The sequence below is a fragment of the Silene latifolia genome, chromosome 2 (assembly GCF_048544455.1).
Source record: "Silene latifolia isolate original U9 population chromosome 2, ASM4854445v1, whole genome shotgun sequence".
NCBI lineage: Eukaryota > Viridiplantae > Streptophyta > Magnoliopsida > Caryophyllales > Caryophyllaceae > Silene > Silene latifolia.
The window spans coordinates 43,493,201-43,510,149 of NC_133527.1; the positions used below are offsets into that span (position 1 = coordinate 43,493,201).

At 37.6% G+C, this 16,949-nt stretch overlaps 1 protein-coding gene across 1 annotated transcript; it reads left to right on the top strand.

Moving 5' to 3' along the window:
• The first annotated feature begins 14,734 nt into the window (after positions 1-14,734).
• LOC141640706 (uncharacterized) lies at positions 14,735-15,625 on the top strand. The gene has a single exon (XM_074449389.1). It carries the CDS (start codon positions 14,735-14,737, stop codon positions 15,623-15,625), a length of 891 nt encoding a protein of 296 aa, XP_074305490.1.
• Positions 15,626-16,949: the final 1,324 nt, after the last annotated feature.

Sequence of the window (16,949 nt, forward strand, 5' to 3'; positions counted from 1 at the left end):
TGAATAAAATAGCATATTGTATACTTTATTTTCAATAATTATTCGTTATGTGGGCTTGAGAATGAGATGTTATTAGCAATAGTGGTTTTTTTGGTAGAATTGTTGTGTGGTTAAAGTGATAGGGTGGAATGAATCGTGTATTGTTGTGAATCTATGTCGGGACCATTTTTTTGTATGTTTTGTAGTTGGTAATTGTTGACGAGTGATGAACAAAAGTATAGTCTGATAATTGTGTTGGTGTACGTTTGGATAATATTGTGTAGTAAGTGCAAGTGATAGTCGAGTTAGTCGTTCTTGTGGTTAGTATGTGTTCAATGATTCAAAAAGGAAGTTAGCGATTCGTTGAGAGTCGTGTTGTGTATTGTGTGTTAAAGTGGATGATGATGATGATGCCTGATGAACATACCTAGGGGGATGGTATTTCTAAACAGTTATGTTGACCTGTGTCGGGTAAACGATGGTGATGACCTTGGTTTCTTTGTCGTGTGTCACGGGAGAGGATGAGTCGAACTTCGGGGACGAAGTTCTTTTTAAGAGGGGAAGACTGTAATACCCGTCCTTTTAGGGACCCGCTGACCGATGTTGACCGGCCTTAGAGACATGTCTTGACTTTCGGGAACCTTACGAGTAAGGACTAGTGACGATGTGAACTTTGACTGGTGTATTACTCGATCTAGCTGAGGCTACTCGATTGAGTAGATTTGGGACTCGATCGAGTAGGTGTTACTCGATCGAGTAAGTCAGTTACTCGATCGAGTGACGGGTTTGCAGCGAGGAATTATAAATCGTGTTTCGTGGAACCGCAAATCATTTCCGCTTCTCTTTCCTAAACCTAGATGTCGTCTCTCCTTCTCCCTTTCACCATAATTCCCTCCTTTGAGGTCCTTGAGGATGCTTATACCATGGAGATGGGTTGCTTGAATCGAGTAGCGGTCTTGACGTCGGATTGCTATGCGTAGGTATGTCATCGTCATCATCAGTGTCGTTGTTATTTTAGTTAGGGTTATAGTGACAGTGATAGATGGTTGTACTGTTTGTATAGGTGTGTTGCGTGGTTGATTGATATCATATGGTCGGACGTGGAATCGCTGCGATTGGCTAAAGGTAGGTTCGCCTACTCAGTACTGTTGATTGTCTAGAGTGTCTTTTGATGTGGTTTGGTTGTTGTAGCGTCGGTGTGGTTGATTGATTGTGGTAAGTGGTTGGTGTTGTGTTGTTTCGTTTATTGTTGTTGTGGTGCAGTTGATTGTGATTGTTTGTCTATGGTTCTCGAGGTGCGTCTTCGGCTGAACGGAGTCACTTGCGGGAGTGGCTTCACGCCCGTAGTTCGTCCTCCGTGGAACCCGCCACGGGAGGGGATGTGCACATTAATGGACATGGGTTTATCGCTCGGTATGATGAACGGGGATTTGGTGGGTACGGCTGCGGTCCCCCACTGGCAGGGCTTGTCCAGTGGACAGTCGGTGACGGTGATTGGTTGGAGGAGATGTGATGTGTGTATGTTCTGTTGTGTCTATGTTGTATTTGTGGTCGTTGGTGTGTTTCTTCAGTTACTGACCTTGTGTGGTTTTGTCTTGTTGTTTGTTTCTGTTGTATCTGCCGTGATACCTTATGGTGAGCAGTCAGTCTTAGCAGGTTGTGATCTGGATGTTATTTGGGTGCTTGGCGGGACGAGTCTTTTACGAGTTACGACAGAAGTAGTCCACATAGCTGACAGTAGTTTGAGTTGTACCTTTATATATATGTATCTTAGTTTTGTTAATCACTATAAGGTAACTAAATTGTTCTTTTATCGATATTTGATTATTACTGTTCTCGAGCAACCGAGATGGTGATGCCCTTATATGCTAGGGAAAGTCTTAAGGCTCCTTGGTATATGGGGGTGTTACATGTTGAGAGCATAAAAATCAAAACTTTAGCATAATTGTCATTTATTTCAAAATTCATGGAAATTTAAATTGCCAACCAAGTTTGGAGCTCGAAAGATAATCAAAACAACATATAACTCGAAAGAAACCGAAATTTGGGCACATATACTACCCATTTTCAAAACTTTTGTGTCTTTAAGGCATAAATTTTCGCAATGTAAGGCTTCACAAGACACTATAGTGTAGAATTGAACTCTCACATGAAACAATTAAACCATATTTGAGATGTAAGAATCGAAATTTAGTCATAACTCATAGAAATTTCGAGAGTCTTAGTCAAAATTTTAAGGCAAAATTTTCGTTTTTAAGACGGTGTGTATCTTTACTAACAAAGAAGGTAGTCTTATAACATAACTAAACCAAGTTTTACACATGAAAAATCAAAATTTGGGCATGATTTTCCCATATTATGAAAATTTAAGATGAACTTTTAAGATGAAATTTCCACATAAAAGACAAGATCTATCGCTAACCACAAAGGTTAGGCCTTTGTTGGTCAGCTAAATCCAACAACAAGCACCAAATTTCAAGCATTGACTCAAGAACACAAGCTTTGAAGCTCCTTCATGGTGAACAAAATTTTAACATAAAAATTTTGATTTTTGATCACATTAATGATGTAGAAAGTTAATTACCACCATGAATTGAACAAAATCATGCAATTAATTTATAAAGCTTGAATAAACATGTGTAGATCTAACCAAATCAATTTGGGGAAAAAGGAAGGAGGTGAACACAATTACATGGTCAAATTATAGAAGACGGGTGAAGAAAAGTGGAGTAGCAAGGTTCAATCCAAACAACAAAACACAATATGGAGATTTGGAATTATTTTAAGAGAACTCGATGTCGAAGTTATGAGGTTTGAGTTAGAAATGAAGAAGATAAGGTAAAGAAAAAACAATTTTTACACAAGTTTCTCAGCTGTCAGACTCATTTGATCGAGTGCAGCTCCACTCGATCGAGTGACCATTTTCCAGAAGCTTACCAGTTTCTGGAATTTGCCCACTCGGTCGAGTGTGGCGTTGTACTCACTCGAGTGATCGTCTACGATTTTCAATTCTCGATTAAATTGAATTATGGTTTCCCTGCAATACAAAGAAGGATTCGGGAGTCCATCGACTATCAGTGACCCATCCCGAGTTAACATCGTACAACATCATACTCACCGTCTTTGACATATTACCTTCATACTCATAACTATTCTACCAACGATCATCATTAATCATACACTAATGATAACACTAACAAGCATCAAATAAGCACACGATATGGACCTGATACGTGCATTTTATATAGTCTTTTTAGGCCTTTTTATGCACGTATTTCTATGCTATTATCGTAGTTTATGCTACGAAATGCCCCGAATATGCTACTTTGGTTTGTTTTGTCTTATTTGCATGAATGAACCAGAAAGTAGTGAAATCGAGCTTTTTACCGTCCGTTTAGAATGCATTTGGAGGAAAAGTGAATTTGGAGCAGGAATATAGCTATTTTGAGATGCGCAAAGAAGAAAGATAGCTAGGCGAGCAAAGGAAGAACTTCAAATTGCTAGTGCCTACTTTGGAGAGCCATATCTCGAGTTCTACAGCATATATTCAGGTGATTCCAACTGGAGATGAAAGCTTGTCCTCTTATCTTTCCAACGCCACTGAAATCGCCCTGTTTGCCCAAGTAAAGAAGAAATGGTAGCCGTTTGAAGTTCAGTGCGCAAAGCAGGAAATTGTGCGCTGGAAAGTACTCGATCGAGTACAATTATGTTCGATCGAGTCCTTTTTCTACTCGATCGAGTAGTTGCATTTTAGGATTTACTCGATCGAGTAGATTTTCTACTCGATTGAGTGGTTTAAGCTTAATTTTACTCGATCGAGTGATTTAAAGTTACTCGATCGAGTCGTTTTGATGTTACGCAGGATTAATTAACCCGTGTTGGGCTTAATTTCGGGAGAGACTTTTGTTTTCCTATTTAAAGCTTTCATAATTAGGTTAAGGGATATATCTTATCATACATCTCTTATTTTACATCTCAACACCTTGCTACGATTATTGGGGATTCGGATTTGGCTTGCTACGATTTCCGATCTACAACTTTATAACCGTAATCTTTCCCTTTTAATTCATTCTTGTTTCTTTATTGCTTTTATTATTCCTCTATTTAGTTATCATGTCTTATGTTATTAGATTAGCAATTGCTAGTGTAGTATCCCGAGCCATGCGTAGCTAATTCCTTTAATATGTTAGGACTAGGGAAACCGTGGTAGCAATATGTTAGGATCAACATGATTAGATTAGTTTTGCGACAAGAATTGTATTAAGCAATATAATTGTGATTAGGTTGAATGAATGCATGCAGGAGACCGATTAATTAGTTACCCCCTACCTAGATCGAAAGATTGGAAGGGAAGGCTTGCTTAATTACAATAGGTGATACCTAACTAGGGCGAAAGCTAAATTAGGGAGACCCTAGGGCGATTAGAGACCGAAAGGGTATAATCGTAGGTTTAAGGACCGAAAGGTGACGACCTCGCTCTTCTTATCAATAATTTAATCGACTCAGTTGACCCGATAGTGTAGTTGCCACGGTAGACCGATTCCTAGCATATTTTCTCTCTTATTACTCTGCTCTTATTTTCTCGTACTCTTTCTCTCTTTGCTTTAGATTAGTTTTAGATTAATTACAATCAATCAACCCCCGTTACTCATAGACTAAAATTAGACAGATAAATCTCATTTTGCCTCCCTGTGGAGATCGACCCTACTTACCGCTAGCTTCCGTTAGTTGTACTTAGGTTTATTTTTGATACTGCAACGAACGGTATCAGGACCCAAAGAACAGAACTATCATCCTTCATACCAACACACATTAATCTCCTTCAAAATATGCCACAATACGCAAATCTAGCCATCCAATTTCCACATTTCATCACACATCATATGAAGATTTATATCATGCAAAAGTCTATCAACAACCACATCACTTGTGAAATCATTCAACATTTCCTATATCGACCACCCATACTTGTAACCACCCACGTAGTGACCAACCGAGACTATAGACATTAGTTTTGATATGAGGGCACCTACTCATCCAAAATCGACCACCTATTGTACTCATGTCGAGTTCATTTTATTAGACACTCCTAAAATCATTTTGGTTCATTGGTTTAGGTTCCAAAATTATCGCTCTGATACCACTTTGTAACACCGCCTTCTTACCCGACCAAGGTAATTGGGAGATTATACCATCTCGGTTTCCCGAGGTGGTGAAATCAGAGTTGCAATTAAGAAGCAATTAATATAAATAAAATATTTAGCGAATTACATAACCATAAATGAAATAAATGATACAACTCATGATTACTATACTCTTCTAATGAAATGACACTCGTCTCCAAGTCCAAGGCCGTCCCGTCTCCCACGTGACACAAACTCAACCTATACTCAACCTGCTCCCCATATGATTGGAAATATCATATGGATTGACACGGGCCACCCCGGAAATAGGTGACAATTACACAGACACACAACACGTCCTGTGGCGGTCACCTCCATCATTTTCTACTTATACTGATTGATGTGGTTAATGGGGGTCTGTGGTGCCTTCATAGAGCGTCATGGCTGGTGGTACAAATTCATTGGGTATGTTGACAAGAGCCAAATCATCCACGAAGGGAGAGTCTGCGTAGCTATCTCGCACTGCTTTATCCAAGGGACGTGGTACGCCTGGTATCTTATTGATAATGTCCCTTAGTTCCTCATAATTATGTTCCTCCAAGGAATTCACTGCCAGGGTGATTGGTCTGGTGTTGCGTTGACATTGGATCCAGGTTGTCATCCTGGCGCCTCCTGGATGGGGTTCCTTCTAACCATGCTCCCCCAGGGAGTTGACCGCTAGGGTAACTGGCCAATGGCGTTGCATTGATTATAGATCCAGGCTGCCAAACAGGCGCCTCCTGGATAGGGGTTCCTGCAAATTGGCTATGCAGAAATTATGGTTCACTTTGGGTTTTGCCCCTTGTCCAAGTTGTTGCTTGAACCTGGTTGCCTTTCTAGTGTATGCTGACTAATGGCTCCTGTACTAGAGAATTGGTTAGTTCGAAGGATGCTACTAGAAAAAATGTTAACTGGTATGGACCTGAGCTATCTGGTATAAAATAGTAGCCTGGAGTCAGGGCTCCTAGTCTCCTTAGCGTGATGGCCCTTCTGTTATGCTTCTCTTGGATCTTTCCACCCTCAATTTATGACTATGTTCGTTCCTGCTTCCTCTTAGCACCTAGAAGAGGAGATAGCTAGTTCGGGCTTATCTTACTCCACCAGACCTCAGCGTGCTGGGAACCAGATTCTGGATGCTGGTGAGGCTAGCTCCCCAGAAATGTTGTTGCTGATAAGGCTGAGCAAAATTATACGATACGGTTTTATTATACGTATCCGATACGCTCTACGAATTTAATTATACGGATTTTCGGATATCCGATACGAATTTCTGGAGATCCGATACGGTTTTTAAAAAAACGTATCGGATAAGGATCGGCAAAATATGAAACCGGATATACGGTATCCGATACGGTTGCCTTTTTTCTAGAATAAAATATTAAAAAAAATATACATAAATCACAAAATATCCAATATGTTAGTGATTAAACCTTATTAATAAGTATTAAACTTTATAAGTTATTTATTACTCGTATAACGTTTAGAACACTTTTAAGTTACTAAAAAAACAAAAAATCACACATAGAAAAGAAAAAAAATATATTAAATTACATAAGTGAGGCTGAAAACCGGATACCGGATATACGGTTTCCGGATATACGGAAAAATCGGATATACAATTTCCTTATATACGGAAAAACCGTATCGGATAAGGATACTAAAAAAGAAGATTTAAAAAACCGGATATCCAATACGGTTTCCAAAACCGTATCGGATATCCGGTGTTGCTCACCCCTACCTGCTGAGGATGTTGTCGTTCCTAGTCCAGGGCAAGTTCCTGGCAGGTCCACCAGGATGTTGCTTCTAGTTTACCAACCCTGTTGTGATTTCTCCTTGGCTGAGTCCAGCCTACTTGCTATATTTGGTCTTGTTCCTATCATACAATCGTGAGACCAAGCGAAACAAGCCATGTTGGTTTTAAGAAATTCAATCAATTTTTGATGAAGATTACCTGTATAGTCTGAACCTGTCAGCACTGTTCGTTCCATCTAGCTAACCCATATTAACTGAGATTCATGTGTCTATCAGGATTTTTCCTACGGAATAGTTTTATATGGACAGTGCTATGATGAGAGCATCATGGTGTTCCTCCTGAGTGCCATGAGCATTTACCTCGTCGAATGACACAGCTGGCAAGTCCCCATGACTGACTCTGCAGGAGGATTCTGGGCGACCTCTTTTTGCTTCTGTGGGGTGCCTTTTTGCTTCTTAGTATGCTAGGCCGCATAGTTCTGATCCACCTGTTATCACGTATATTACTCTAGAACAGATAGGGAGTGTAGAGGATAGAACTTGATTCATGAGTCTAGTTTACTGGACCTTGCCCCCACGTGATAGTAGGTGGTCCAGGTTGCCTTGCTTGTATTGAAAACTCACTAGCAGCATTTACTTGTCTTACTGTGTTGTTGATCAAGTCCCTTAACTCCTGGAGTTGTAACCCTACCAAGCTTCCTGCAAAAGTTTAGAAGTTAGTTCCAAGGAAACCACTAAATAGGATACTACCTGGTGTTGGTTGCAGTCTATTGGGCGCGTAATTGGGTGTCATGGCTCCCAATACTCCTAGCTCAAAGTCTCTAGACGGTGGTACTCCTCCGATCCACGATTTGGTCTGATGAACAACTTTGGTGGAATTGGTCGAAATGGTCCTCCACTAGTGGCTGGATCCACGGTTTCAAGAGGTAATGGGTTGGATGCCACTTTAGGTTGGACCACCGTTGCAATCTGGGTCCTGAGATCTTTCTTTTCCTTCCTCGGCCTTTCTACGAACTGATGTAGGGTGCCCATTCCTTCCATCACCATCTACATCAGATCTGGTGGAGAAGGTCCTGCTTTCTTGGGAATTCCTCTAAATGAAGCCTCTGAACCTGGGTCATGATCAAAGTTTCGCTCCTTCTTGGGCTACTCTCTCTACTGGATCTTGGCAGGCGGGGCATTCCTGGCGCCTTGGGTACCTGCGGGAGTTCGAAGGGTGCTGGCACGATTCTGGCAAACAAGCTAGTGGAGGCCATCTGGCTGGCTGCTGGGGATGCACTGACTGGTCGTGATAAGGCTGGAAGAGGTCTTCCTCCAGAAGATTGAGTTAGAGCTCCCTAGGTGTTAAACGGATTATGGCTGACTCCAGACATGACGACGAACGGATTGCTTTTGTGAAATTTGGCTATAAAAAATGATCAATATGCCCACGGTGGGCGCCAAACTGTTTTAGCCAAAAATTGACCAAACCTTATTAAATCCATTTATAGTGGGTCAAAGCATTCTATTCTTTGTAGCCTCGAAACGGGGTTAATTTATATGTGGTTTATGGTGAAATGTGAGTGAAAACTAAGCGAAAATAACGAAGTAAATAACGACGAAGGCGAAGTAAAAAAAATAAAGACACGGGATTGGTGATGCGGAAAACCCAATGTGGAAACAACCACGGGGGGAGTCAGAACCCCGCCAAGTATGCACTATAATTCTTTAGGAGATATTTCGGTGAAACTACAAGAGGAAGGCTAGGAAATAAAGCTGTTCTGTTCTCCGCTGGATCCTTCGCCGAAATCTCTAGATCTTCTATCAGAACCTGAATTGGAGCCTCTGCAGGAACTTGGATGTTCTTGCTGAATTGGAGAGTGTTGTTGTAGGGATATGGATGAATAATGGCGATGGTGATTATAAGATGTGAGATGATTATAGGTATTTTGTTGTAAGTTGTGATGCCCCCTCTCCCTTGTGCTTTGTTTGGTTTCTATAGTATTTGGCCTTCTAGGGTTTATCTTCAAGTTGTCTTCTTCTCCAATATAGTAGAGTTTAGTTACTCCCGAGTCCAAGCGGGACCTACCCTTATTTTCTCCTTACGGTCCAAGGGCCCGACTCCCCCACGCCATCGGTCCATATGCTTACTTAATTACCCACTTGTCTCACGCCATGTAGCACATGCCAAATATTGTAGTTTTAGCCCAAATAAATCCTATGGAGAAGTGTTTGTGAGAGTTTTAGAAAGAAGGGAGAGGATTTGGAGTGGTAAGGAGGAAGAATGAAATGATTTAGGATAAGATCAAGAATTAGGTTATAACGCGTACTGTTGAGCTGCACTCGGTCGAGTACTCGCCGTACCCGGCCGAGTGCCATTTACTCGATCAACTGAACACTCTACTCGGTCCACTGAAGCCTCACTAAGTCTAGTCTAAGTCCCACTTGGTCTAATGTATGGCTATCCTTTATTTCTGAGTAGCTCTCACCACTTTCGAGGCCTCTCACGCATCTCAAGGTTCCTTTGTGGGTCCCAAAATAATCGGGTAATACATTACCAAAGGAGAGGAATTTTTCGGGCATTTATATGCCAATAATATTATGAAAATTAAAGGAAATCATAAGATTCCTTCATCGCATGAACTTAAAGGAAAAATATTTTGTTTGTGGCATAAGGCTAGATCTCATGCTATAAATAATTGTTTTGGTTAAAGAAATGTTTTAATCGATAATAGTCAAATCTTATTTTCTAATGGTGATAACATAAAGACAGACGATGACCCATTTACAATGTTGAACTTCGAATGTAATATACTTGACATGAACGTTGAGCTGACCATTTCGAATGTTGGTTTGCAGGAAGGAAGAGCGCAGCACCTGTTTGAGCACCTAGTGAACAAAGCTTTGTTTGTTTTCCCGAAAGTAGATAATGAATAACTGAAGGGTATTTGCAAGTGGCATATGATAGAACTTCATACCACTAATAAATGTCAAACTTTCAGAGCCTTTTGACAGGCTAATCGCACACCTATCAAAGATAATCTAACTAATATAGCTAGGGAAGTCGCGATCATATCCACAGGGAGACAATATGTAATACCCGTCATATTCTAAGGTTATAAGACTAAAGTTGTAGATCTCCGATGAAGGTGATTCACATTGGAAGGAAAAGCGTATTGTCTTAGCTTTCCAACAACGCATAGTCACAAACTACATTCCGCCAAGCAACAAAGAAATGGTGACCGTTCGAAGTTAGTGTGAATTGAGATGGGTCTTGTTTTAGGTTACTCAATCAAGTAAGACGCGACCGACAGTCGATCACTAATTTTGTTTGTAGTCGGTAATTAAAGACTGACTTGCGGTCGTTAACTAAAAAATACAGACAATAGCAAATAGTCGGTAAAAATTGAAGATCGGTCGGTAATTTCCCGTTTTGGTCGGTAACATTCTGCCAGTTTTGTCAATTTTATTTTGTACTTTCTCATCCCGCTAATATCCATCTGCAATTAAAACATGCTCAACATACAAATCCGTTATCAACAAGCATACCATTTCAATGAAGCTTTGTTTCATTCAATGTGGAGGCGACACAAAACATTACAAGCTTCGTCTTTTGAATCAAATTTCATGTTACCATTGACTACACATGCACACACTTTAAAAAAAATACATGTTCATCTCACTTCTAATAACAGTAACTAACAAATTCATTAAAAATACTGTTGGGGCTGGTGTCCTCCACAGTTAGTGCAATGACATATAAATCTCTAAAATGATCAAAGGGTATACTTTTGTATTATTATCAGTTGGTCCACGTTTATCAATAACGGTTGGCTTGCTAGATAAGTTTGACGTTATTGTCATACAGATGGCGGTGATCAACTGGTCCCTAAAAGTCACACCTATAGGATACGCTTGAGAGATGTGACGGTATGAAAATACAGTCATGTTGATGCCTAATATGACTAAGCGGTTAGTCGGAGTTATTGACTAATAATTAGTCAAACGCGATGTTGAGATAATTATTTAATACGGATTAAATAATACTGGCTAAGGTGAATTAAGCGGTTAATTCGTAAATTGAATATAAACGGTTATATTTAATTAATGTATATTGAATTAATTAATTATACAATATTGTCATTGTCGGACAAGTATTAATATGTCGACTGATTCATGTTACTAGTCGATATTTTAATATCCGATAACGGATGACGATTTATAATTAAAACCCGTCGTATACATTTAGCAAAACGAGTCAGACCACGAATTAAATAAGGAGAAAGTGGAAAGCCCACTCCCTCCCTAAGTAACCGGGCGGTCGACCGAATAGAACAAAAGGAGAGTCCTTCTCTCCTTTTGACCTAATCCTTCTCAGTTGAAGAAAAATTAGGGTTTTGGAGTCTTTTTCTCTGAAATTCTAGATCTCACATCAAAAACCTCACAAAAGCTCTCTCAATATTGCAAGGCAATCAGAGAGCAATTTCTAGCACAAGGGGCATAGTCTCAGACGATCTTGGGTGCAACGATTAGGAGGAAATCTGCGTTGATTTCTGCTCTTAGGCCGACTTTGCACAGGACCCGAGGTTGTTCTTATTCTTTTATCGTTTCTCTTGTTTTTCGTTTATGACCATTAATCACATGATAAATTACGTTATAGTCCTTATTTTAAGGGGTTTTATACGGATATTTCCCTACAAATACTTACAAATATTTTTCACCTCAACAACAACAAACAAGATCATTAACAACAACCAACAAATTCTACCTTAGGAGTTTCATTCTCAACAACCACATTAATCAAACATGTTCTAAACTTGAAATCATATCGGCTTCGCTAATGCCACCTCCTTCGGATTTATCGTCGTTAAGGTTGTGGAAGTTGTTGAAAGGATTTGAATTGCAGTTTTAAGATTGGAAGAGTTGAGATTAATTCGCCAATTGTTGGCTCATTTCCTGTCGAGTCCTTCAGTACATCCTCTCTCTCTCTTAACCGAGCTTGTTCATCTCTTAACCGAGGAGTAAAAAATTCATCCAATACAAGGGGGTAAAAAAATTCATCCATATTCCTTTACCCAAACTAAGTGCTTGTTTGGTTTACATGAGGGTAACAATTCCTAGGAAAATAAATTTTACATGAATTAATTTCCTTCATCTAATTTCCTTCGTCTAATTTCCTGTGAATTGGTAAATTTTGTTTGGTTACCCATATAGGCATTTAATTCATGGGAAATTTCAATGACCAAGGGGGAAGTAGGTAGTTTAATTCCCCATTTTGTAGGCATTGAAAAATCTCACGAATTTGCAATTCACCTATTTTGACAAAAATAATGTCAACCAAACAAGTCACTTTTTTGCAATTGATGGGATTTCTCAACTCATATAGATTTCTAAAGGTAATCAAACAAGGACTAAATAATTTTGTTTTATTTCAATTTTTTGGTACGGATAATAATATAATATAGTATATTTTTATAACTCCATATTATATATTTGTATAAATTTAAGTAAGGTAACTCTAGAATATCGAACAAGAATCTCCGTTGCTCCTATTAGCTAGGCCTAGGCTATTAAACACATTTGGGAGTTTTCTCTTTGCCTCGCTGCAAGCAGTTAAGATTACATGTCTACTTTTATTGTCTCATCTTGTATCTCATCACCTTAAAATCTTGACCATCAGCATAAGATAATAAAAATGATAATAATATATATCAAAATGTTACTTCTTCCTATTCACTATGATATTCCACGCTGCTTTTGGGTAGTTTTTAAGAAGAATAAAATTTGCGGTGGAAAATAGAGGAAATGGAAAGTAAGAGGAAATGTGGGGTCGCAAATCCTAAGAACCACAAATTATAGACTAATAAGGAAAGTGGAAGATGTTAGTGAATTTGGGACTTTAGACTATGTTTAAAAATGATTTTTTTCACAAAATGACAAAAAAAAATCACCAAAAAGTATTGATTAAATAATCAAACTAAAATTAGGTGTGCAACATTGTCTTCAATTGTGTTGCAGAGCAACCTAAAGGTTGTGACACTCCATTTCTCTCTCCCCACGCCACATGTCTATATATGATTGGACCATTTTTTTTCAACTTAAAAAGCAAAATTGATGCAGATTTCTTTCCGTTGTAAATGTACAACAAATTAGTAACGACTCTATTTTTTAAAAAAAAAAACTTTATTAAAATAAAAAATAATTACATAGATAGTCATAATTTTTCATGATCTATAAATAGAGACCAATCTTAATATATTTTTGATCACAAAAAAAAATCCATATTTTTCCTCTATAGCTTATAATAACCAAAATACCACATATAACTCCTTAAAAATTAACCATTTCAATAATTATGGATCTTAATGACCCTAATTTTGGAAATACCTCAAATTCTCCACAAAATCAAAACTCACAAAGTTTTGATTTTGATTTTACAAATTACCAAAGTTCTTTATTACCCCAAAATTATACTATAAACTCTCAAATAAACTCTCAAATTAATCCAAATGCACATAATTTTCCAACTCCCCCATATTATCAGAACCCTCAATTTTATCCAACCTCCCAAGATCAATCAAATTTTCAAAATGTTCAAGTTTCTCAAAATATCTCAAGAAATTTATTTCAAGAGAATCAAGAAAAACAAAAAAAATCTAGAAAACAATCTATCCCTAGTTTATGGAGTGCTGAGGAGGATATGGTCCTTATGAAATCATGGTGTTATTATAATTGTGATGAAATTAAAGGGAATAATCAAAAGGCTGAGGGTTTGTGGGCAAGGGTGATGGAAATGTATGAACAATATCGACGAGAAAATCCAGATAAAATTGGTGAGAGAAATTTGGATTCGATGAAAGGTCGTCATCAAAGAATTTGTAAAAACGTCAATTCGTGGGTTGCTTGTTATAGGAAAGCATACGCGAGAAAATCAAGTGGAATGAGCATGAGTGATGTTAAGAAAGACGCACATGCTCAATATACTCAAGTGAATAAGTCAAATTTCAATGATATGGCAGTATTTGAAGAAGTGATGAGTAAACTAAAAAAATGGGAAGTTCCAACGGGAATGGATAATGGGAGGCAATCAGTACGTGGAAGAAGGTGATGATATCATTCAAGAAAGTGAAGGTAGCACGAAAAGATCAAAAACTAATGAAGATGGAGACTATGTAATCCCTACAAATCCTGATACTCCAACTAGTGTTCCTACATCTAATACTATTAGTCGTCCTCAAGGAAGGGATGCTGCTAAGAAGAAAAGGGGAAAGTAGAAAGTTACAGAATCTTCACACAATAGTGAGTTCACTGAAGAGTATCGTGCTATGAGAATGATAAGAGAAAAAGAGCTCGAATTGTCGGAAAGGCAAATTCAAGAAATGGCCAGGCTTACTAAGGAAATAGATGAAGCTGAGAAGCACAAGAGTTATGCCGCAATACTGAACACATTATTGGCAAAAACCCATTTAACTCCTGCACAAGAAGCCATGATAGAAGATCTTACCGAGAAAGTGATGGGTAAAACATTTTAATTGTGTATTTGTCACTTCATTTCAATTGTAGTGTATTGTTATTTCATTCCAAGTCAGTGTATTGTCATTTCATTTCAATTAGTGTATTGTCATTTCTTTTTATTGTCATTGTAATGTCTTAGTTTTATTGTCATTGTATTGTCACATCATTTTAGTGCAGTGTGCTTCAGTTTCTTTGTCATTGTAACATCACTTCATGTCTAACATAATGACAAACTAAATTATTGTGTTTCAGTATTCTAATATCTATATAACATGCTTGACTCTTAGAAAAATATGATATACAATTCAACAAAATCTATTACCTACATTTTTCTCTCAACTAAAAATATGTCTGATTCTGAAAATGAAACAAACTTAAATGATTCCAATATCATTTCTTTTGATCAAAGAATGAGAGATTTCTATGAACGACAAACAAGAAATATGCAACAAAATCGTCGCATGGATAACATGGTTGATGATATGATAGGTTCCAATTCAAATCTATTTTTACAACCTTCAAATCCTATCCCTAAAAAAAAGCGTAGATACTATGAAAGAAATCGAGAGGAAGGTCACATACGGTTGTTCAAAGATTATTTTCATGATAATCCTGTCTACCCTGATCATATATTTAGGCGTAGATTTCGTATGCGAAAACCTCTTTTTCTTCGAATAGTGGAAGCTGTCACCGCAAGTGATACATTTTTTCAGCTAGGACCAAATGGATCTGGTCGGGAAGGTCATTCAGCATTGCAAAAATGCACTGCAGCTATAAGGGTTCTAGCTTATGGATCAGCTTGTGATGCTGTTGATGAGTATTTACGAATGAGCACCGCACAAACTTCAAAATGTATCACCAAGTTTGTGGATAGTGTTATTACACAATTTGGGAACCAATATCTAAGAAGACCGAATGAACAAGATGTGGCAAGATTATTACATGTTGGGGAAGAAAGGGGATTCCTAGGTATGATGGGAAGTATCGACTGCATGCATTGGCAAAGGAAAAATTGTCCAACTGCTTGGCAAGGGCAATATGCAGGAAGGAGTGGGAAAGCAACAATTATTTTAAAAGCCGTTGCAAGCTATGATCTATGGATTTGGCACGCATTTTTTGGAACACCGGGTTCACTGAATGATATAAATGTATTTCACCGTTCTCCCGTTTTTGACGACATCTTAGAGGGGCGTGCTCCAAAAGTTAACTATTATGTGAATGGTAATCAGTTAATATGAGATATTATCTTACTGATGGTATATATCCAGCATGGGCTTCTTTTGTTAAGTCAATTCGCATCTAAGACTTCAAAAGCACAAATTGTTCGCACACCATCAAGAAGCTGTCCGAAAAGATGTGGAGCGTGCATTTGGTGTATTACAAGCTCGATTCGCATTTATCAAAAAACAAAGTCTAGTTTGGGATCCGAATCTCATGGGTAAAATCATTATGGCATGTATAATAATGCATAATATGATAGTAGAGGACGAACGAGATACATATCTTAACCAATATGATAGTACCGACTTTGATGGGGAAGATCTTGATGACGATAATAGTCAACCATCCACATATTCAACTCAACGAATTGCAAGTCTATCAACTTATATGAACAATCAATCACGACTTCAAAATAGAGAAACTCATAATGCTCTTAAACGCGATTTGATCGAGCATATATGGCAAAAATTTGGTAGTGGTGATTAATATTTTACTTTTATTTTAAGAATTGTATTTTTATTTTAAGAAATGTATTAGTTTTGCCTCTTTTTTTGTTATTATTAATGTACTCGTATTGTATTTTTTAAATTTTTATGAATTATTAAGAATAATTTTTTATTTTATTTTTAAATTTTTTACAGTATTTTTATATTTTGTGGGTTATAAAGTAACAAAATAAGTTATATTTTAATAGTAGTAATTAGAATAAATATTAATGTATAAAAGAGAATATAAAAGGTAGGGCATAGGAAATAGTGAAAAGTAAGTGTTATAAGAATGTTGTTGATAAAGTGTCTAAATTAGGAGTAGTGTTATTGAAGTGAAAGAAGAATGAAAAATGTAAAAATATTAATATAATAATCATAACATTCATATTGTGAAAATTGTTGATGTACATAGTCTTAAGAAATGTGAATGATGTTAGAGAATACAAGTATAAGGGAGTATATGTTTAATAGAGAAATGATGGGATACGAAATGGGACAAGGAATTTCTTAACTTGAAAAATAGTGCATTGATTAAATATGTCACTAGATTCAAAATTTCACTTTCTCGATAAGAATTTCTTTTATTGATGAAAAACATAAAGTAGGCGCCGAGACGTAAGCTCTAGGGGGTGTTTGGTTCGCGCGTGGGTTTGGGTTTGGAATCAGGAATCATATCTGGGTGGTATGGGTTTGGAACTTGATTCCTCATACCATGTGTTTGTTTCAATTTCGGGTGGAATGGGATCGAACTTCATCAAAGTTAAAAAAAATCTAAAATACAACATTGATAATAATTATTTTTGATACTAAAAAATCATGAAAATGAAGAGTTAATCAAATAAATGTAAAAAAA